The 24,413-nt window shown below is 43.1% G+C and overlaps 1 protein-coding gene across 4 annotated transcripts; it reads left to right on the forward strand.

Moving 5' to 3' along the window:
- Positions 1-720: 720 nt before the first annotated feature.
- On the forward strand, positions 721-22,395 carry LOC110534323 (sodium/hydrogen exchanger 9B2). 4 transcript variants are annotated; one of them, XM_036933398.1, is made up of 14 exons: positions 721-879; positions 1,037-1,132; positions 8,282-8,679; positions 11,703-11,901; positions 12,564-12,734; positions 14,320-14,462; positions 14,882-15,009; positions 16,690-16,865; positions 17,325-17,431; positions 17,619-17,768; positions 18,285-18,393; positions 18,553-18,689; positions 19,170-19,353; positions 20,167-22,395. In XM_036933398.1, exons 3-14 carry the CDS (start codon positions 8,578-8,580, stop codon positions 20,223-20,225), a joined length of 1,665 nt encoding a protein of 554 aa, XP_036789293.1. In that variant the 5' UTR covers positions 721-879; positions 1,037-1,132; positions 8,282-8,577; the 3' UTR covers positions 20,226-22,395. The 4 variants fall into 4 exon arrangements, with proteins under 4 accessions (XP_036789293.1, XP_036789291.1, XP_036789294.1 ...); XM_036933396.1 differs by having other exon boundaries at positions 721-1,132; XM_036933399.1 differs by having other exon boundaries at positions 721-1,132; positions 11,721-11,901.
- The last annotated feature ends 2,018 nt before the right edge of the window (positions 22,396-24,413 follow it).

A 24,413-nucleotide genomic window follows, 5' to 3' on the forward strand; every position in this document is an offset into this window, starting at 1 on the left:
ATCATATTTGCGCCTCTTTAATGGTCCAACGTCCCTGTCTGTTGTTTGGTGCTTTCCCGGGTAATGGGGAGTAGCTCTTCGGCTGCATCAGATTCACAACTGTCAATGTCCATGCTGGCTGGGCTAACAACAAATGTAGAATTGCTGATGCTAGCATTGGATGTGCTTGTGGAATCAGAACAACTTGTGTCGTCGTCAGGTGTAGTACTGCTGGTAGTAGCAGTACTACCAGTAGAGCTGGAATGTGTCTGTATGGACTTACTTTTTTTAATCATTTATCTATTTTCGAGCAAATGGAATGAGCAACATCTAAGTTTGGCTACATACGGACCGTTAGTGGAATTCCAACGAGAGAGTAATGGTTAATGTGATTGGATGTTAATTATTTAACTAGGCTACCTGTTTTTGACATTGTGTTGTTATTTCGCTGAACACTAGATAATAACATTTTCATTTTTGGCAGTGAAAGGAGGCTTCTGATGCGAGAAAGAAAACTCACCCAAATGTATAGCCTTGTTGGAAAATATAAATGGACTATTTGAAAATGTGAATATTTTTTATATTTTTTATTTAAAAAAAAAAATGTGAATTTGGCGTACCCCAGTTTGGGAATACCTGGTTTAGCGTGACACATGGGCGTAAACTACGGCTGTACCCTACCCGGGGGCGTGGCCACATTTAGCCACGCCTCTCTGTGTATTTATCCAGTTTGTAGCCGCTGCTCTCCACGCCTTTCTGTTATTGAGTAACAATTTGTGGATGAGATTAGAAAACAATGTCATGCAGTGGAAATTCATATCCGTCTTCGATGTTAAATTCGGATTTTGATTGAACGAACAGTATACGGATCCGATCAATAGGTCCAACTACTATTGCTATGTATGTTTCTTTTTTTAAATTATGTACTTTTTATTTTATTGCTTAGCCTTGTAGCAGTCAAAATACTGAATTAAAAACGGTGTGTTACTGTAATAATACACACTGATCTCATGTGGATGGTCTTGTCATCCATCCTGCCCATCATCACGTACTGTAGCAACTCCGTGCAGGAGTGGACATCACTAATCCTGTGGAATCCGTTAGCCGGCACACACAGTTCATACAATGGGCATGGCAGTTATTGTGTTTTGAGGTGAGTGACAAGTCATTGTGACTACTTTATGGTGTGATTTATAAAACAACAGTTGGTAGCTATTTTGCTGAAGGTTTGCGCGCGGTATTTCAGTGCGTTTTTAGACCGCCGGGGCATAATAGTTAGCCATAGTGTTAAGTAGTTATGTTTTAAGCGTCTACGGGAATAAATACTTTTTAAAGGCCGTCGATATCAATCATGTGAATGTAAAGATACGATGAAGCCAACTAGCTAGTTTGTTGCTAATGCGCGAGACCATATGCCATAGGCTTGAGAATAACGTTAGCCAGCTAAAGTAGCTAGGTTCCAAAAGGTGCCATATGGGCTCGCGTTAAACCTAGCATTGATTAGTGTTTTCTTCTTCAAAATTGGATTAACTAACGTCGGTCAGTGTAGTTTACTGGCATAAACAACGTCATATTTTTTGGGCGGTATTGGTTATAATTTTCACTATCCCGATGGCTGCTTTGCAATAATGTGTCTGTGTGGTAACTTTGCAGTTTGACGTCGAGACTCGAGGACGGTTACATGCACACAACAATAGTTCGGACATATAAAGTTTGTATGTGAAAACGATTTCTAAAACGTATACTTCCCGTTTGCTCGAGCTACCGGTGCTGGCACATGCGCATATCAATTACTGTGCTTGAACGCCAATTAAGCGTTAACGTGCCCTAATAATTCCAAAATTTGCTTAGAAAACCCGGTGTTTTAATCGGTGTATGTTTACTTCGATTTTGACGTTACGCCGATTTAAGATGGTCATGTAAACACTTAACGCCATACTCGGCCTTCTCCTATAATCTGTTGAATATCAAATTATTAGTGTTAATGAATGTATGAGCGCATGTTTATTTTGATTGGCGATTTTCTGCTTTATTTTTTAAAATCCCATCATGTAGCCTGATTTCAAATGTGTCCATGTAACGTTAAACAGGATTATTAGCAAACTCATTATTCCGGCAAAACATGTATACGTTTTAAACTAACTATTATATTAATCTGATGATCCACAATAATCGTACTATTGTGTAAATATAACCGTACTTGGTGAGGTGAGGCAAGGTAACTCGCGTGAACTAACGTTATGGAATCACTTTCTATACTGAACAAAAATATAAACACAACATGTAAAGTGTTTCATGAGCTGAAATAAAGGATTCCGTAAATGTTCCATACAAACAAAACGCTTATTTCTCTAAAATGTTGTGAACAAATTTGTTTACGTCCCTGTCAGTGAGCATTTCTCCTGATTTTTAAACAGCATTATCATTACACAAGTGCACCTTGTGCTGGGGACAATAAAAGGCCTCTGTGCAGTTTTGTCCCACAACACAATGCCACTGACGTCTCAAGTTTTGAGAGGGTGTGCAATTGCCATGCTGACTGTAGGAATGTCCACCAGAGCTGTTGCCAGATAATTTAATGTTTGTTTCTCTAACGTAAGCCACCTCCAACATCGTTTTAGATAATTTGTCAGTACGTCCAACCGACCTCACAACCGCAGACCACGTGTAACCACGCCAGGCCAGGACCTCCACATCCAGATCCAGATCCTTCACCTGTGGTTGCTTAGGTTTCTTTCTGTCTGTAATAAAGACCTTTTGTGGGGAAAAACTAATTTGGATTGCCTGGGCCTGTCTCCCCAGTGGGTGGATCTATGCCCTCCCAGGCCCACCCATGGCTGCGCCCATGCCCAGTCATGTGAACTCCATAGATTAGGGACTAATGAATTTATTTAAACTGACTGATTTCCTTCTATGAACTGTAACTCAGTCAAATCTTTGAAATGTTATATTTTAGTTCAATATAGCTAGCTAGCTTGGACCGGCTGTGGGAGCTAGCTATATATAGTCATATCTTATCTCCTGGCACGTATTCAAATACATCAGGACAACAAGCAAAAGAGCCAGCTCTTTATATTTGAAATACCGCCACACTCAGCTCATAGCTACATTAAATGTAATCACATAATTGTTTTCATGAGACCGCGTGGTATTGAGAAACCTCACGAACAGGTGAAGAATCTTGAAGTGTGTGACCACCATCTGTGCCACATCGTTCAGTGTGCACACCACTACGTTGGCAACATAGATGGTGGTATTCGCGCAAAACTGAAAGCATGACCCACCGCATTTCACCATGGGAATATGGCCGAATACAAACAGTGTAGTCATTCCCTCCGCAAGGTTAGCGAATTGTCAGTATAGAGACAAAGTGGAGTCGCAATTCAACAGCTCAGACACAAGACATATGTGGCAGGGTCTACAGGCAATCACGGACTACAAAAAGAAACCCAGCCACATCACGGACACCGACGTCTTGCTTCCAGACAAACTACACACGTTCTTTGCCCGCTTTGAGAATAACACAGTGCCACCAATGCGGCCCGCTACAAAGGACTGTGGGCTCTCCTTCTCCGTGGCCGACATGAGCAAGACATTTAAACGTGTTAACCTTCACAAGGCTGCAGGCCCAAACGGCATCCCTAGCCATGTCCTCAGAGCATGCGCAGACCAGCTGGCTGGTGTGTTTACAGACATATTCAATCTCTCCCCATCCCAGTCATGCTTCAATATTGCCACCATTGTCCCTGTACCCAAGAAGGCAAAGGTAACTGAACTAAATGACTATCGCCCCACAGCACTCACTTCTGTCATCGTGAAGTGCTTTGAAAGACTATTCAAGGATTATATCATCTCAAGCTTACCTGTCACCCTAGACCCACTTCAATTTCCATTTGAGTACCGCCCCAATAGGTCCACAGACGATGCAATCGCCTGCACACTGCCTTATCCCATCTGGACAAGAGGAATACCCATGTAAGAATGCTGTTCATTGACTACAGCTCAACACCATAGTACCCTCCAAGCTAATCATTAAGCTTGAAGCCCTGGGTCTCTCAACACCACCGTGTGCACTTGGGTCCTAGACTTTGACAGGCCGCCCCAGGTTGTGAAGGTAGGAAACATCTCCACTTCGCTGATCTTCAACACTGGGGCCACACAAGGGTGCATGCTCAGCCCCCTTCTGTTCACCCATGACTGCGTGGCCATGCACGTCTCCAACTCAATCATCAAGTTTGTAGACGACACAACAGTGGTAGGCTTGATTACCAACAACGACGAGACAGCCTATAGGGAGGAGGTGAGGGCACTCGGAGTATGGTGTCAGGAAAACAACCTCTAAGTCAACGTCAACAAAGGAAAGGAAATGATCATGGACTTCAGGAAACGGCAGAGGGAGCACCCCCCTATCCACGTCGACAGGACAGCAGTGGAGGAGGTGAAAGGTTTTAAGTTCCTCGGCGTACACATCACGGACAAACTGAAATAGTCCACCTACACAGTGGTGAAAAAGGCGCAACGATGCCTCTTCAACCTCAAGAGGCTGAAGAAATTTGGCTTGTCACCCAAAATCCTGACAAACTTTTACGGATACACAATCGAGAGCATCCTGTCGGGCTGTATCACCGCCTGGTACGGAAACTGCACCGCCCACAACCGCAGGGCTCTCCAGAGGGTAGTGCGGTCTGCACAACACATCACCGGGGGCAAACTACCTACCCTCCAAGACACCTACAGCACCCGATGTCACAGGAAGGGCAAAAAGATCATCAAGGACAACAACCACCCGAGCCACTGCCTGTTCACCCCGCTATCATCCAGAAGGCGAGGTCAGTACAGGTGCATCAAAGCTGGGATAGAGACAGAAGCTATATTTCAATCTCAAGGCCTTCCGACTGTTAAACAGCCACCACTAACACAGAGAGGCTGTTGCCTACATACAGACTTGAAATCATTGGCCACTAACAAATGGATCACTAGTCACTTTAATAATGTTTACATATCTTGCATTACTCATCTCATATGTTATAAAATACAGTATATACAGTGGGGCAAAAAAGTATTTAGTCAGCCACCAATTGTGCAAGTTCTCCCACTTAAAAAGATGAGAGAGGCCTGTAATTTTCGTCATAGGTACACTTCAACTATGACAGACAAAATGAGAAAAATAATCCAGAAAATCACATTATAGGATTTTTAATGAATTTATTTGCAAATTATGGTGGAAAATAAGTATTTGGTCACCTACAAACAAGCAAGATTTCTGGCTCTCACAGACCTGTAACTTTTTCTTTAAGAGGCTCCTCTGTCCTCCACTCGTTACCTGTATCAATGGCACCTGTTTGAACTTGTTATCAGTATAAGAGACACCTGTCCACAACCTCAAACAGTCACACTCCAAACTCCACTGTGGCCAAGACCAAAGAGCTGTCAAAGGACACCAGAAACAAAATTGTAGACCTGCACCAGGCTGGGAAGACTGAATCTGCAATAGGTAAGCAGCTTGGTTTGAAGAAATCAACTGTGGGAGCAATTATTAGGAAATGGAAGACATACAAGACCACTGATAATCTCCCTCGATCTGGGGCTCCACGCAAGATCTCACCCCGTGGGGTCAAAAATGATCACAAGGTGAGCAAAAATCCCAGAACCACACGGGGGGACCTAGTGAATGACCTGCAGAGAGCTGGGACCAAAGTAACAAAGCCTACCATCAGTAACACACTACGCCGCCAGGGACTCAAATTCTGCAGTGCCAGACGTGTCCCCCTGCTTAAGCCAGTTCATGTCCAGGCCCGTCTGAAGTTTGCTAGAGAGCATTTGGATGATCCAGAAGCAGATTGGGAGAATGTCATATGGTCAGATGAAACCAAAATATAACTTTTTGGTAAAAACTCAACTCGTCGTGTTTGGAGGACAAAGAATGCTGAGTTGCATCCAAAGAGCACCATACCTACTGTGAAGCATGGGGGTGGAAACATCATGCTTTGGGGCTGTTTTTCTGCAAAGGGACCAGGACGACTGATCCGTGTAAAGGAAAGAATGAATGGGGCCATGTATTGTGAGATTTTGAGTGAAAACCTCCTTCCATCAGCAAGGGCATTGAAGATGAAACGTGGCTGGGTCTTTCAGCATGACAACGATCCCAAACACACCGCCCGGGCAACGAAAGAGTGGCTTCGTAAGAAGCATTTCAAGGTCCTGGAGTAGCCTAGCCAGTCTCCAGATCTCAACCCCATAGAAAATCTTTGGAGGGAGTTGAAAGTCCATGTTGCCCAGCAACAGCCTCAAAACATCACTGCTCTAGAGGAGATCTGCATGGAGAAATTGGTCAAAATACCAGCAACAGTGTGTGAAAACCTTGTGAAGACTTACAGAAAACGTTTGACCTCTGTCATTGCCAACAAAGGGTATATAACAAAGTATTGAGAAACTTTTGTTATTGACCAAATACTTATTTTCCACCATAATTGCAAATTTATAATTGCCAATAAATTCATTAAAAATCCTACAATGTGATTTTCTGGATTTTTTTTTTTCTTCTCATTTTGTCTGTCATAGTTGAAGTGTACCTATGATGAAAATTACAGGCCTCTCATCTTTTTAAGTGGGAGAACTTGCACAATTGGTGGCTGACTAAATACTTTTTTGCCCCACTGTACATATATCTATTGCATCTTGTCTATGCCGCTCATCCATATATTTATATGTATACATTCTTATTCCATTCCTTTTCTTAGATTTGTGTGTTAGGTAGTTGTTGTGGAATTGTTAGATATTACTTCGCTGTCGGAACTAGAAGCACAAGAATTTCGCTACACTCCCAATAACATCTGCTGACCATGTGTATGTGACCAATAAAATAAAAAAAAATTGAAAACAAAAATAAACTACAGGAATGGTGGAAGTTTAATGTGAAAGGCTCAGCGACATTGGGATTTTTAAAGTCCACCCAGTTTAACCCATCTTAAGGAAATCCACAATTAGTTGGCTAGTAGCTCACTGGCCAGGTAGTAGCCACTATCTACATTTTAATAATTGAATTAGCCTCCTAAATGCAGTGGTCAGTGGCTAAACTAACTATGAGTTGAACATATTTAACCTAGTTCGTTTTCATACATTGTTGCCATCATATCTAACCAGGTGGCTATTTTAGGCCGTGAGTTTCTGAGTTTGGCGTCCACTGTTAGCTAACTGTTAACTAGCGAGATGGCTTCTGCCTGGCCCATGTGAGCCAGCATGCTACAATTCAATCAGTAGCTATCCTTCTAAATGTGGTGATCACTGGATAAACTAGCTATGAGTCTAACATTTTTGTGAAAACGAACTAGTAGACGGTTGTTGCCCATGGTGGAATCATATCTAACCAGCTGGCTCCTATGTGACATGTCTAGTATGTGCCCATGAGCTCCTGAGTCTAGACAGTCTAGCTAGCGTTGCTAGCTGAGCTGTTTTATAATAAAACTGTCTGTGGTGACTCAAACCCTGTAGCTAGCTAACAAGCCCTCCTCGGCGACAATGTTATTGGGGTGCGGGAATATTAGATAACTGTCATTGAAGTTGGTCGTTACTACTGGTTTTAGGGTTGTCACTTGTCAACCAAGTTTTAGATAAGAGGGGAGAGAGATTGAGCCCTTACCAAAACAATGGCGGACAAAGTGATGTCACGCCTTAAAATAAGGCTCAACTAATCACCCGATGGATAAGAATTACTTTGGATCTGGTTATCCTATGAAAGGAAGTTCCGCGTGCGGGAAGGCTAGTCTACATGATGAGAATATTTGTATTTTTTGTCGAACGGCAGTCAAGCACCGATCATCATGTCACCAGAATAAGGCCCAGGATATGTATTGAAAAGCGGCATCAAGCGCATCACCGTGCATTGTCGCCACCCTGTGAAGTTCAAAAAGATCCAACCATGTTGAACGAACAAATGATCTGTCGGCATTTATAAAATTGTACCGAAACTTCCTGTTTCCATCACAGCTGTCACAATTAATTTTTATTCAGTACGACTTTACTCGCATAAAAACTGGGTGGAACGTGTTTATATAAAGTAATCGAACTTCAGCTTGGTTCCGATTAAAATGGATACTGCTGTAATTGAAATGCCATTATATTGACTGCCTTTATCATAGGAGAAGGAGATTGGTGGCAATGTAGCTAATAACATAGTATGATTTCTATATGAAGTTAGAGGAAATTAATTCATGCATTGATGCCCTTTATTCCCAGTCTCAGTCCATACTGATAGAAGAATGCTGAAATTTGAAAACCTCAGTCTTTATTGTCTGTTTTACAGTTACTGTTTACCTTCACCTTTGATTGCTCCTGCATTTGGCTGGTTTCCACCTCCTATCTCTACAGCCGTGTTTGCCTCAAATGCCTCTCTGGCCAATTCCACCAAGCAAACACTCACTCTCTCACTGCCTTTGACTGAGGAAGAGGTGACGACTCACTGAATGGGAGCTAGTGCTGGACAGTCAGACCTTGGGATACAACAGGAACAGAGCAGCAATGCACCGATGGCCAACCCTCCACCGCATTTGCTGTGAGGTTAGAGAAGTGAGGAGGAGAACGTGAACTGTACTAGATGCCATGATGGAGGACGACCAGCCCAAGTCGAAGCCACCTACATCTTCTCCCTTGCTGGACCTAGAACACAGTGACGGAGCCTTGCCAGTAACGAACCATGCAGAGGTATAGTATATATAGTGCTTTAGCCAAACTGCTAATAGATAGCCTTTACATCATTTAATGATACTGAGTCACTGAATCTATGAGAAATGGCTGACCGGAAGCTTTGGCATAATACTAGTTCCATACATTGATCTAGAATCAGTTTTGAAGGCATTAGTTTACATTTCCTATTGGCAGTGTACTGTGCACTCTTATTTGGCTTTATGCATTGATGGCGTCAATTATTTATGGGAAAAGAAAAGTAAAATCATTGCTGACGTTTTGTTAGGTCATTTGAAACATACCTCGAGATGTACCCTACCAGCAGATTTTCGCCAGCCTCTTTATTTCACAGAGTGTGGTATAAGTTGAAACAACAGCCTTTTTCATGACACTAACTGTTCTCATTGTGGCACACTCTTTGTAGTAAAAGTCTGTATCTACTCTTTATGATAAGCATGAGAACTATTACTTACTGGGAACACAGTAGTGTTTTGTTAGTATGACTAACCTCTTTGTCAACAATGAAGAACTACTTAACATAGGTGTGTCAAAGAAATGGAGGCAAAAAAGCCAGTAGCGTTGGCATTCGCTCCAATACTTCTTATTAGAGGTCGACCGATTAATCGGAATGGCCGATTTTAATTCGGGCCGATTTCAAGTTTTCATAAGAATTGGTATTTTTGGACACCAATTTGGCAGATATTTTTTTTTTCTCACTTTTATTTAATCTTTATTTAACTAGGCAAGTCAGTTAAGAACACATTCTTATTTTCAATGATGGTCTAGGAACGGTGGGTTAACTGCCTCGTTCAGAGGCAGAATGACAGATTTTTACCTTGTCAGCTCGGGGGATTCAATATTGCAACGTTGCGGTTAACTAGTCCAACGCTCTAACCACCTGCCTTTCATTGCACTCCACTGGGAGACTGCCTGTTACGCGAATGCAGTAAGCCAAGGTAAGTTACTAGCTAGCATTAAACTTATCTTATAAAAAACAATCAATCAATCATAATCACTAGTTAACTACACATGGTTGATGATATTATTAGTTTATCTAGCGTGTCCTGCGTTGCATATAATCGATGTGGTGCGTATCGTTGTTCCAATATGTACCTAACCATAAACATCAATGCCTTTCTTAAAATCAATACACAGAAGTATATATTTTTAAACCTGCATATTTAGCTGAAAGAAATCCAGGTTAGCAGGCATTATTAACCAGGTGAAATTGTGTCACTTCTCTTGCGTTCATTGCACACAGAGTCAGTGTATATGCAACAGTTTGGGCCGCCTAATTTGCCAGAATTTTACGTAATTATGACATAACATTGAAGGTTGTGCAATGTAACAGGAATATTTAGACTTGTGGATGCCACCCGTTAGATAAAATACAGAACGGTTCCGTATTTCACTGAAAAAATACGTCTTGTTTTCGAGATGATAGGTCATTAATATGCTCAAATCCAGAAACGAAGGTTCGTATTTCTGTGTGTTATGTTATAACTAAGTCTATGATTTGATAGAGCAGTCGGACTGAGCGACGGTATGCACCAGCAGGCTCGTAAGCATTCATTCAAACAGCACTTTCATGCGTTTGCCAGCAGCTGTTTATGACTTCAAGCCTATCAACTCCCAAGATTAGGCTGGTGTAACCAATGTGAAATGGCTAGCTAGTTAGCGGGGTGCGCGCTAATAGCGTTTCAAACGTCACTCGCTCTGAGACTTAAAGGAGTAGTTGTTCCCCTTGCTCTGCAAGGTCCGCGGCTTTTGTGGAGCGATTGGTAACGCTGCTTCGAGGGTGGCTGTTGTCAATGTGTTCCTGGTTCGAGCCCAGGTAGGAGCGAGGAGAGGGACGGAAGCTATACTGTTACACTGGCAATACTAAAGTGCATATAAGAACATCCAATAGTCAAAGGTTAATGAAATACAAATGGTATAGACAGAAATAGTCCTATAATAACTACAACTTAAAACTTCTTACCTGGGAATATTGAAGACTCATGTTAAAAGGAACCACCTGCTTTCATATGTTCTCATGTTCTGAGCAAGGAACTTAAACGTTAGCTTTCTTACATGGCACATATTGCACTTTTACTTCTCCCACACTTTGTTTTTGCATTATTTAAACCAAATTGAACATGTTTCATTATATATTTCAGGCTAAATTGAATTTATTGATGTATTATATTAAGTTAAAATAAGTGTTCATTCAGTATTGTTGTAATTGTCATTATTACAAATACATTTTAAAAAATCGTCCGATTAATCCGTATCAGCTTTGTTTGGTCCTCCAATAATCATTATCGGTGTTAAAATCATAATCGGTCGACCTCTACTGTAACTACTGTAACGGCTTTCTTCTATCTCCTCCTCGGACGAGGAGGTGTAGCAAGGATCGGACCAAAATGCGGCGTGTAGATTGCGATCCATGTTTATTAAACTGAAGCAACACGAATCTAAATACAAACACTACAAAACAATAAACGTAACGAAAACCGAAACAGCCTAATACTCGTGCACATAAACACGGACATCAGGACACTAAGGACAATCACCCACGAAACACCCAAAGAATATGGCTGCCTAAATATGGTTCCCAATCAGAGACAACGATAAACACCTGCCTCTGATTGAGAACCACTTCAGACAGCCATAGACTTCACTAGAACACCCCACTAAGCTACAAACCCAACACACCACATACAAAAACCCATGCCACACCCTGGCCTGACCAAATAAATGAAAATAAACACAAAATACTTCGACCAGGGCGTGACCTCTACTTCTTATCAACTTTCAATTGTTAGGCGAGGCTACCCTAAACAAGTTCCTGACACCACAATCATTCTCTCTTGAAAGATTGCAATAATTTCAACTCAACTAATAAACAAATATCCAATAGGGTGTTACTTTTTCAGAAGCTTTTATTGAAATGTCATTTTTGTAGTAAGAAAGTTGAATTAAAAAGTATGGCTACTGACACATTTTCATTTGGAGCTAAGACCCTTTTTCTCTACGTCTCTGCCCCCCTCCCCTGGTAGTTCCTGGGTGTGAACCAGATTCAGGTGGTGGTGAGCCGGAGCTCCACCCCCCAAGTCACGGAGGAGACCTACTTCATCCCCCGTAACCCGGTGGTGGATGCGGGCACCAACACCGACCCCCCGGTCATCTGCTGTGGCAGGCTCCGCCGGGAATGCCCCTGCCCGCCCCGAGGCCTCCTGTCCTCCCTCATCACCAAGGGTGGGCACCAGCATAGAAATAGGCCACTCTAATATTGTGTCTCTATGCTGGTGCCCATAGAAATTGAATTCTACTTCAATGGACACCAGAATAGAGATACAATATTTGCCTAATGAACCTTCATAACGCTACAATGTGCTGATAATGCCATTGTGGTCTGTGTTTTATTTAATTCCGGGCACCAGGGGGGGCTAATGCTACCGTAGAAATGTTACCTTGGTGACATTGCTATGGGTTCAGGGATTGGCATCTTGTAGTGTTTTGTGCTTGGGTGAGTGGAAAATGGAGAGAGCGGGTAATATGTTAGGATGGAGTTTGTAGAACCAGTGTGTGTGTCTGTGTGTGTCAATAAAGGGCACAAAGGTCCTCTAGAATTGCTGATTTTTATCCAGTGCATGCTGTTGAACAGTGCCACAGTTATACCCTGAGGCATTTATATAGCACAAATGGAGTAGATTTACAGATGGACTAAGGCACTACCCACTGTCCCTGATGTACTGAAATATACAAGTTAACATTTATGCTTAGTAGTAGACCTTTGAATCCATTATACCTTGCAAATCAAGTACAGCACATTTAATTTTATTTGGCAGGTGAAAGGCAAAAAACGAACAAACTGCTAACTGGCCACGTACTGACTTCTGACCTCTCCTCCCTCCCAGTCCTCATTGCGTTAGTGCTGTTTGGCGTGGTGTGGTCCATCACAGAGAAGGAGTGTCTGCCGGGGGGGAACCTGTTCGGCATCACCGTGCTCTTCATCTGTTCCGTCACCGGGGGAAAACTGGTGGGCCTCATACAGCTGCCCAAATTGCCTCCCTTTCCCCCGTTACTGGGTAGGTAATGCGAATGGAGAGAGAGAGTGTGTGTGTGTGCGTGTGTGTATATATATGTGTTTGTGTGTTGTAGGTGATAGGCTCTGTCTTGTCCGTGACCGCATGTGTATGTGCACTACAACAGGTTATCTTCTGTAACCTCTACCTCATTTCACTTGTTGAGAGTGAGACAATATGGCATCTTCAGGGTGTTGCGTGCCATACATGTTCCTTAGTAACAGTCAGAGACGCCATCTTTTTCTTTGTCTTTGATATGGGAGTGGTGGCCTGGCTGCTGGTAATATATATCTGCTGTTATCATAGATAGAACACACACACACACACACACGACTACTTACTATAATAAGCCCACATTCAGATTAAACACACCCACTCACTATATTTAGCATGCATGCACTTGCTTGTCCCCTCACTACTGCTCTTTACTATACATGTCCAATGTGACTGTTTCAGCTGCATGTAACATGGTCAAACAGTCTTTTATTATTCTGTCTGGCTTTGCCAACACTGCTACTTCGTGTGTAGTACGTCATACATGTGTTACTACCATACCTAGACAGTGGCGTGAGTTTATATCCCACCGTATTCCATTTCTAACCAAATGAACAACCTTGTTGACTTAGACTGATAGGGAGTGAATTCAAATGTATTTGCATTTCTTAACATAATATAGAGACTTGGTTGAGACACGGCGCAGCTTTGACCAAAGTCTTGATGCCGGTAGCCACATGACAAGTCCTGTAGTTTGCATAGACCCCTATAATAAGACAGTGGCCACTCGTTCAGCCCACAAGTCAGACGTTTAGATTCACAACCTACTCCTCGCTTTCAACAGTCCAGAAAGGAGATTGGAGATAATAAATAAGTGTTTGGTGGGTCTTTTGATTTGCCATCTTTGTTCGGATAGACACTACACTAACGATCAGAGGCCACTCCCATAGTTCAGTTCAGAAGTAAAGTCCTGATTGTTGGATGTACATCTTTTGATAGTTATTGTCTCTCCAACCCCTGTTTTTCTTTTTGTAAACCCAGAGGAACTCTGTTTCCCAGTTCAAAGTCCCCGTTTCATTGTTTGAACTGAACAGACCTTTTTTGGCCTACGTTGCCTCAAATCCACACAACCCTGGCGTTGGCTAATGCCACTCTCTTACCAACTGAACCACACAGGACCACATTGATCTTTCTGACCTTCAAAAGGCAATTCAATTTCATACAGTAGATTAAAGACTCCAATGTTTGCATTATCCCTACTTGGAAACGTTTTTCCTTTACTCCCAAAAGACTCCTATGCCTAGAAGCTTTTGATATCTTAAACCAATTGATCTTCAACCTTTTTAATATTCAGTTCCATAAAAGGTGTATTTCTTGACCAAACCATTGTGAAGATGGGAATAATATCTTAGCCTGAAGTTTTCTGTTTAACTCTTAAAAAAACATGGTTGTCTTCAGAACAACAGGAAGACATTGTCCCCCCCCCCCTTTGCTGTGAGAAAGTCCAAAGAATAACACCATGGTTGTTAATAAAAGTATTACTTTATCATACTATTATATTAAAGTTATCATTGTTTTCTGTCATTCTCTACAGGTATGCTATTGACGGGCTTCCTGCTGCGTAATATCCCCGTGGTAACGGACGCCGTGTACATCGACTTCCGATGGTCTGCCTCCCTGAGGAACATTGCCCTCGCTGTCATCCTGGCCCGAGCAGGCCTGGGATTGGACGGCTCGGTATGTCAATCAAACACTCATCTCTCTCCATAGGCCGACGCTTTTAGTGTTTAGTACTTGTCTTTTATTATTTAAGTTCCTGTGTTAAAGGAAAAATCCCCTCAAACTATAAATGTGTATATCTTTTTCATTAGTTCACTGTTGATACAGTCCCAAAATGTTTTGCATTTCAGCAGTTAAGTTTTCATGACTTTCAGGAAGCAAAGTGTCACTTGCCACGTCGTCATGGCGCAAAGTACATCGTATGATGCAAAACTCATCATCATCATGATGTAGCAAGTGACACTTTGCTTCTTGAAAATCATATTTCTTCAAAACTTGATTGCAGACATGCAAAACATTTTGCGACTGTATCCACAATGGACTATTGCAATGTGGATTTTTCCTTTTAATTTGTGTGTGTACATGTGTGTTCCCAGGCTCTGAAGAAGCTGAGTATGGTGTGTGCGCGCGTGGGAATGGGACCCTGCATCATCGAGGCCTGCACCGTCGCCATCGTCTCCCACTTCCTCATGGGCTTGCCCTGGATCTGGGGATTCATCCTAGGGTAAACTCTCTTTCTCTGTCTCGTTTTATCTCTCTCTTTCTCTCTCGATCTCTCTTCGCTGTCTCTCTGTCGTCCTCTCTGAGCCTTCTACTTCTAAATCCCATTCAGTATTCTGCGGCCTCCCGATGCATTTGTAAAGCTAAAGGGCTACCTAACACCGCTTGCATTCCAATAAGACGGGTGTAGAGTATTTGGCAGCTGCCTCACCGTGAACACTTGAAGTATCCTTTATACCAGGGCTCTCCAATCCTGTTCCTGGAAAGCTACCGTCCTGTAGGAGTTCACTCCAACCCTAATCTAGTGCACCTGATTCTAATAATTAGCTCTAACCAGGTTAGTTCTAACTGGGGTTGGAGCAAAAACCGACAGGATGGTTAGCCCTCGATGAACAGGATTGGAGACCCCGCCTTTATACATTTTCATTTCATCCTGACACTTAGCCCTTTGCTCTCTTTCTTTCTCTCTCTCTCGCTCTCTCCCTCTCTTTTGTTATATCTCTGTCTTCTCTATTTCTCTCGTCCTCGCTCCTCTTGCTCTCTCTCTTGTCCAATCCACTTTTATGGTCTCTCACTCTGATCTGTCCATCATTCTATTCATCCATCCCTCTAAATATACTACATGACCAAAAGTGTGTGGAAACCTGCTCGTCGAACATCTCATTCCAAAATCATGGGCATTAATATGGAGTTGGTCCCCCCTTTACTGCTATAACAGCCTCCACTCTTCTGGGAAGGCTTTCAATTTGAATTTGGAACAATGCTGCGGGGACTTGCTTCCATTCAACCACGAGCATTAGTGAGGTTGGGCACTGATGAGCTTTACACCACACCAGCCGACGCTTGGGATTGCGCATGGTGATCTTAGGCTTGTGTGCAGCTACTCGGCCAAGGGAATTCATTTCATGAAGCTCCAGACGAACAGTTCTTGTGCTGATGACAGGTGATTTTTACACACTACGTGCTTCAGCACTCGGCAGTTCCGTTCTGTGAGCTGGTGTGGCCTACCACTTCACGGCTGAGTCGTTGTTGCTCCTAGACATTGCCAACAGCACTTACAGTTGGCCGGGGCAGCTCTAGCAGCGCAGAAATGTGATGATCTGCCACGTTGATGATCTGCCACACTTCAGTAGGGCCATTCTACTGCCAATGTTTGTCTATGGAATATTGCATGGCTGTGTGCTTGATTTGATACACCTGTCAGCATTGGATGTGGCTGAAATTGCCAAATCCACTCATTTGAAAGGATGTCCACATATAGTGTATATCTCAAACTAATCCCTATTAGTAAAGCTGCATCATTAAACACATTGTCTTTACTCATTGTATTCTCCCGTCCCCTGTCCCTTCTAGGTTTGATGTCTTCAAATCAATCAATCAAATGTGTTATTTTTATTTAGAGCCCTTTTTACATCAATAGTTGTCAAAGTGCTTTTACAGTAACCCGACCTTTGAAAGCATCTTCCACGGGCCCATATTAAATGATGAACTCTCATAATGTGTCTCCTCTCCTGTAGGTTTGTACTGGCTATCCGCTAAATGGTCATATGATCATTATTCATATTACAGGTTGTTACTTCGGAGGTCGTTCTTCAGCCTGGCAACCCAAACTCACCCATTCTGGCAACCCAAACCTGATGAATATGATGATTAACCCTCACTTTGGCTCTCCCGTCTCTTGTAGATTTGTGCTGGGAGCCGTGTCCCCGGCCGTGGTGGTTCCCTCCATGCTGCTGCTGCAGAAGGACGGCTACGGCTTGGAGCAGGGCATCCCTACCCTCCTCATGGCCGCCGGCAGCTTCGATGACATCCTGGCCATCACCGGCTTCACCACCTGCATGGGCATGGCCTTCGCCACCGGTAGGGATCCAATTAGTCGGGAGCATGTTGATTTGTGCCTCTGCTCTGAGCCAATGATGAGAGGAGACCACTATGAAAAAAATAGAACTTTATTATCTGTTTTTTGTTGCAACGTTACTAGAGATCTTCCTGCAATCCGTGCTGGATCCAATAGATGGCGCCCTCACACTTCGGGAATCAAACCTACAAACCATGTTGTTGCAAGCGCCATGCCATTTCGTATGAGCTATTACGGTGTCTTCCTCTGTATTGCATGATTTGTATTATTGACTTCCTGCTGCATACTGCTTCCCTAATGGCATCCCATTCCCTATAGAGTGAACTATTTTTGACCAGGGTCCACATAGGACTCTGGTCAAAAGTAGTGCACTCTATAAGTAACAGGGTAACATTTGGGACGATCCCATCTGTTTAGATATTAACTTCATATGTTTTGTTGTGCTGTGTCTCCCTCTGCAGGATCCATGTGGTACAACCTGCTGAGAGGTATACTGGAGGTGGGAGGGGGAATGGTAGCTGGGGTACTGCTGGGATTTCTGCTGCGCTACTTTCCCAGCAAAGACCAGGTAGGAATCTCCATTGAAAGCACTTAGCTTTTAGTCTAGGAGTAGGCCAGGTCTAGGAAACTAGCTTGTAGAGTTGACCTATAACGGAGCTCAGTTTTCTCAGTAATGTTAGTCCAGGGACATAGTCCTTGTTTGGGAAACTTTATTAATGCGTCCTTTCTTCCTTCTCTCGCTCTCTCTCCTGTAGGACAACGTCGTGATGAAGCGCTCATTCCTGCTGCTGGGCCTGTCGGTGTTTGCTGTGTTCGGCAGCAACGTGGCTGGCTTCCCCGGCTCGGGGGGCCTCTGCACCCTGGTCCTTGCCTTCCTGGCTGGCCTGGGCTGGAGAAGATCAAAGGTCAGTCAACGACCCCATCCCGTGCCGACCCCTCACTCAACCCTCCGTACCCTGCATCTTCTAGCTAGGCACTTACTCTCTCACCCAACACCCAAATGCCCCTCTAGCCCTTACCTCTAACACAGTGGACTAAACTAAAGCATCGGATAGCAGCTGGACAGCTTGAACGTTCCAGTGTAGCACAAACTGTTGTCTTAAGACACAGTGGGACCCTTCCAGTCAGTATACAGAGGCCCAATCCTAAATATACAGTCAGAGTCACATCTGATATTGTCTCTTTGGGAGGCAGATTCTCTAGTAGAGAAACAAAGTAGTGAAGTCTTGGTGTTTGCTGAACTCTCTCTGTAGTCTGGTTTGTGTCTGGTACGTGTTTTTTTGTTAAATGTTTTTGTTATTACTTGATAGTGCTTCTCAAACCCTTCCATTTGACTACTTTCACAAATTGTGTTTGAAAACGTCAGTAATTTGAGAAACCGTAACGTGTGTGTCTGACTGACTCTGTGTGTTTGTGTGCAGGTCCCTGTGGAGGACATAGTGGGTATTGCCTGGGAAGTGTTCCAGCCACTGCTCTTTGGCCTGATCGGGGCTGAGATCCAAATCTCAGAGCTGGACAAAAACACTGTCGGTGAGAACACAAACACACGCGTAAACACACAGTCAGTAAGAACACACACACCACATATACCTTTATACCCCGCTCTTTGGAGATCTTCTATCAGGTGTGTTTTCCTACTTTAACCTGAGTAAAGTGTTTATCATTCTATTCCCTTCCCTGTCCCACCAGGCCTGGGCATAGGCTCTCTGGCCATTGGTCTGCTGGTGCGTGTTCTCTTCACCTTCATCTGTGTGCTGTGTGCCGGCTTCAACTTCAAAGAGAAGCTCTTCATCGCTCTGGCCTGGCTACCCAAAGCCACCGTACAGGTACTTAATGTTAAACAGGAACCAAGGTGGCCTGGAGTGGTCTAAGCCGCTACCTGTGGAGCACACATACGATTTACCTCTGCCAGCACGGGCTCGAATTCAGCTTACTGCTCTTTCAGCACTCTCCTACCTTTCATCTCTCTATTTAAAAAAAAAAAAACAAGAACAAGATTCTAAGGCTGAAATTTTCCTGACACAATAAAAGGTTTCAACAAGCAAAATAACCATAGCATTTGAATATTGTAACTAACTTGTGATTGCAACATGTTTTTGTCTGTAACAATGTTAGTATTGTGAGTAAAAAAATAAAAATGGCACACTCTGGTGCTGCTCTGCATGAGAAGGGGAAGGGGTTGGGCAACATCTGTCATGTCATTCCCAACGTCGGCGTTTTCCAACAAATTGTAGGTGCTTTAACTCACAATGTTGAGGGTAACGTGGCCAATGTGTCGATCTCCTCCCTTCCTCTTTTCTCCCCAGGCGGCCATCGGCTCCACAGCGCTGGACATGGCCCGCACCAAGGAGGATACAGAGCTGGAGAAGTACGGCATGGACGTGCTGACAGTGGCCGTGCTCTCCATCCTGCTCACCGCCCCCATAGGAGCCCTGGTCATCGGACTCACAGGACCTCGCCTGCTACAGAAACCAAAGAACCCTGCCTGGGGTGAGAACGCACACACAGAATGTGTAAACACATTGTCTGCATAAATGCACAGACCGAAGTGTACACACACACACACAGTAATAGGAAGGACTGCCTCACCATCTCAGTGCTTTTAAAATTGAAGTGCACACAAAAACCCACAACTACTACTAACCTTGCTTGAGTGACAGCTGTCATCCCCCACATGACATAAACGGTGACCTTATACAGCACATTATGGTTTTAACCTCCACTCCTATTATACACCATTGTGCTTTTTTGTTTTTAAACCAGCTTGTCATAGCTTTGTCCACACAGCATAGGGAAGGAAGCGTGTTTATGAAAAGCAGTGTCCCTTTATGACGGAGATGATCTTTATTTGGAAAACCTGGAATCCAAACTGTTATGCTTTTGTTTCAACATTGTTGACAGTGGTGAAACAGAGCTTATCAGTCAGAATCTCAGGCTAATAAAGAGAAGCCGTGGGTTGGAGAATGATTTGCATTGTGGCTTCAGGTAGTCTTTTGTTTCCTGCGTCATGCTTCGTCTCAGCCCTGTCACCAAACAATGGTGGCTTTTTTTGCTCTTCAGGTTTGCAGGGAGATTTTTTTTTATGACTACACTGTGTGTCCTGGTGAAACGTGTTACCTGCCCATCGCTGTGTCTCAGACTACACTCACTGAGACATTTTCCATGTTGACCATTTGGCCTATAGTCATATTTTGTTTATACTCAGAGGCACTTCAGTTACACACACACACACACACACATACACACACACACACGGTAAAAAAAAAAATTATAATTTTCTACCCTTTTTCCTTGGATATGCAGAGCGGGAGCAAAGCGGAACTATGACCGAGTCCCCAATCACCTACGAGAGTACCCTCTGATACCAAACCAACGTCAGTGATGGGAACCAGGAAGAACACTTCACCAAGGAGGAAATTACATGGATGGATCATAGGGAAAATGGGGGCACTTCAAAGGTGCATCTAAATGACATCCTATTCTAGTGTAAAAATGCCAACCTATTCCCTTGAAAGTGCTGTACTGTATTGAGAACAGGGTTCCTATGTCAGACTCTTGTGACACCCAGGATATTGCCTTTCGGACAGTGGGGTTTTCAGAGGGCCTTTGCCACTTCATCTGTCCTTGGTGTGTTTGACACCCTGCCATGTTTATTTATATCTCCCCTGAGGGTAGTTTTCAGGCCTCGAGCTACAGCTGCCACTCAACCAACAAGCCACGATATCCAAGCATTCTGCACTATACTGTAACGTTACGATACAATGGCTGAAAATTCAGTAATGCTACTACTAAAATTATACCCGATCATTAAAAGTGGTTCGAAGAGTGGAGCCACTGGAATTGAATGTGTTTGACATTGACCATCAGGCATATGTTGTGTTCATTATCACACAGTCGTACACTGTATGTACGCCCTCACAACATTTTTTGTTGTTGTTGTCCTTAGGCCTTATGCATCAATTTACCAGCTGTTGATGTTGTATTCTGTGTGAATGTAATGTATTTGAGAAGTGTGTTGTACTGTGGTTTGATACAGGGAAAATATTATATTTAGCGATGGACGGTTGTTGCTAGCGTGCTAGCTAGACGCAGGACAAAGGCAAGACAGTTTTATTTATTGTACGTTTCCATTTAAGCAATATTCAAATCATGTGTGCACTAAATGTGAACGTCACAAAAAAACATGAATAATATGGGCCCCTAGCTAAGATATATTTAAGACTCGTCTTTAATGCAAAATCAGTGTAGCTCAGATCATAGCATCACATTCCGAGCAATATAACTGTAAAATCAATGTTTTTCATTTCAAATCATTTGTTTTTATTATTTTATTATTCAGTATTTATAGTTTTGATTCCATAAAGAGTTAATTATGCAGTTGATTTAGATTTTCATTTTTGTTACGTTTTGTATGGACTCTTGAAAGGGTCCCTTAGGTTTTTCAGTAGTAATTTGTGGTGTGAACCATGTAAAAGTCCTGTATAGCTTTTGAAACTTGAACTTCAAAAAGCTCAATGCCAATTTGATCTGTTACAAACTAATTCCATTAGCATATAAACCGTAGGTCTAGCTCAGCCAGAATATTATACCCGGAAATTATATATTCACACCAGAAAGGATTTGATATTGAGAGAGACATGTCTGCACTGGCCTTTTAACGAAGGTGGTAGTCTTTTGACACTGTGTAAGAGAACATGAAGGACACCTTCCTAATATTGAGATGCATCCCTTCCTTTTTCCCCTCAGAACAGCCTCAATTTGTCTGGGCATGGACTCTACAAGGTGTCAAAGTGTTCTACAGGGATGCTGGCCCATGTTGACTCCAATGCTTCCTACAGTTGTTTCAAGTTGGCTGGAATGTCCAGCACTCAAAAGACATTCTTGATACACGCGGGGAAACTGTTGTGTGGAAAAACCCATCAGCGTTGCAGTTCTTGACACAAACCGGTGCCATACACTTTTCAAAGGCAACTCACCCTCTGAATGGCACAAAGTGCATTCAGAAAGTATTCAAACCCCTTACTTTCCCATATTATGTTATTTTACAGCCGTATAAAGTTGATTCAATCAAAAATCCTCAATCTACATACAACCCCATAATGATTGAAACGGGTTAAAACATTTTGCAAATTTATTAAAAATAGACTTATTTACGTAAGTATTCAGACATGTAAGAATATTTTGAAGATAAATGTACAACACAGAGGACTAAAGGTCAAGAGGGAATTAACGATCAATGGAAATAGTGGGTTTTCTGTAATAGGGCATTAATGATCAATGGGTCAGAGACATGGGAGGAATTTGTCGTCTATATGTTGTCTGAAACAGGGTACTTGTTATTTGGCCATTGGCCCAGTTTTATTGCAAGGAATTCTAATGTGTCAACCACAGGCTAGGGTTAGGTTATAAATTACATCCTGTCACTTGGTTCTGTGGAGAGAATCACTCAGGACAGGGGAGAATGAACATCTGCCTCTCAGCATAACATCTATGATTTGTCCTCTTTGAATAAACCTATTTTTCTCCGCCTGATTTGCTTTGGGGTCTGTGTTATTGAAGCGTAACATCAACTGCTAACAGACCCTTTGCTATGAGACTTGAGCTAAGGCGTATCCTGTTTCCATTGATCATCCTTGAGATGTTTCTACAACTTGATTGGAGTCCACCTGTGGTAAATTCAATTCATTTGAAAGTGCATGTCAGAGCAAAAACCAAGCCATGAGGTCAAAGGAATTGTCCGTAGAGCTCCAAGACACAATTGTGTCGAGGCACAGATCTGGTGATGGGTACAAAAAATGTCTGCAGCATTGGCATTGAAGGTCCCCAAGAACAGTGGCCTCCATAATTTTTAAATTAAAGACGCTTGGAATCACCAAGACTCCTAGAGCTTGCCACCTAGCCATACTGAGCAATCGGGGGAGAAGGGCCTTGGTCAGGGTGGTGACCAAGAACCCGATGGTCCCTCTGACAGAGCTCCAGAGTTCCTCTGTGGAGATGGGAGAACCTTCCAGAAGGACAACCATCTCTGCATCACTCCACCAATCAGGCCTTTATGGTAGAGTGGCCAGGCAGAAGCAACATCACAGTAAAAGGCACATGACAGCCCGCTTGGAGTTTTCCAAAAGAGACCTAAATAACTCTGACCATGAGAAACAAGATTATCTGGTCTGATGAAACCAAAATTGAACTCTTTGGCCTGAATGTCAGGCGTCACATCTGGCAGAAACCTTGCACCATCCCTACGGTGATGCATGGTGGTGGCAGCATCGTTCTGTGGGAGCGGCAGGGACTGGGAGACTAGTGAGAATCGAGGGAAAGATGAACAGAGCAAAGTACAGAGATCCTTGATGAAAACCTGCTCCAGAGTGCTCAGGACTTCAGACTGGGGTGAAGGTTCACCTTCCAACAGGACAATGACCCTAAGCACACAGCCAAGACAATGCAGGAGTGGCTTCAGGACAAGTCTCAATGTCCTTGAGTGGCCCAGCCAGAGCCCGGACTTGAACCTGATCGAACATCTCGGGAGAGACCTGAAAATAGCTGTGCAGTAAAGCTCCCCATCCAACCTGACAAGACTTGAGAGGATCTGCAGAGAAGCATGGGAGAAACTCCCCGAATACAGGTGTGCCAAGCTTGTAGCGTCATACCCAAGAAAACTCGAGGCTGTAATCGCTACCAAAGATGCTTCAACAAATTACTGAGTAAAGGGTCTGAATACTTATGTAAATATTGATATTTCAGTTTTATTTTGAATAAATGTGCGAATCTGAAAACCTGTTTTTGCTTTGTCATTTGGGGGTATTTTGTGTAGATTGGGGGGGGGGGGTTAAATCAATTTTAGAATAAGGCTGTAACGTAACAAAATGTGGAGACTGAATACAAGGAGTCTAAATACCTTCCGATTGCACACAATCCACACCTCAAGGCTTAAAAATCCTTCTTTAACCTGTCTCCTCCCCTTTATCTACAGTACACTGATTGAAGTGGATTTAACAAGCCACATCAATAGGGGATCATAGCTTTCACCTGGTCAGTCTGTCATGGAAGGAGCAGGTGTCCTTAATGTTTGTTATTTTTCAGTAAAGGAGAGCCGCACACTCTAATATTTAAGTCCAACGTTGACAGACAAGCGGTCTTATACCCTGATGAAGACAGCTTGTCTGTCGAAACGTTGGACATAAATATTTTTGCATCCGAGCGGCTCTCCTTTATTTGAAGTGTTCTACTCCACTAGCCAGCACCTCGCCTAAATAGGTGTGTTTCTTTCACCTCTAGATTGTCCTTAATGTTAACACTCAGGTTAGAAGCTACATTTTATTTGACCTTTATTTAACTAGGCAAGTCAGTTAAGAACAGATTATTATTTTCAACGATGGCCTAGGAACAGTGGGTCAACTGCCTTATTCAGGAGCAGAACGGCAGATTTGTTTTACCTTATCGGCTCAGGTATCCGATCTTGCAACCTTCCAGTTACTAGTCCAACGCTCTAACCACTAGGCTACCCTGCTGCCCCACACGTATTGTAGTCGCCATGTTTTTGTTGTGTGTTA

This window comes from Oncorhynchus mykiss, chromosome 10 (genome assembly GCF_013265735.2).
Source record: "Oncorhynchus mykiss isolate Arlee chromosome 10, USDA_OmykA_1.1, whole genome shotgun sequence".
In the NCBI taxonomy this organism is placed as follows: Eukaryota; Metazoa; Chordata; class Actinopteri; order Salmoniformes; family Salmonidae; genus Oncorhynchus; species Oncorhynchus mykiss.

Excerpts from the sequence above, each read along its gene's own strand:
- LOC110534323 (XM_036933396.1), top strand. The coding sequence starts at position 8,578 with ATGATGGAGGACGACCAGCCCAAGTCGAAGCCACCTACATCTTCTCCC. Across the intron at positions 8,680-11,702 it reads CAGTAACGAACCATGCAGAG|TTCCTGGGTGTGAACCAGAT; the intron begins GTATAGTATATA and ends CTCCCCTGGTAG. Across the intron at positions 18,690-19,169 it reads TACCCAAAGCCACCGTACAG|GCGGCCATCGGCTCCACAGC; the intron begins GTACTTAATGTT and ends TTTTCTCCCCAG.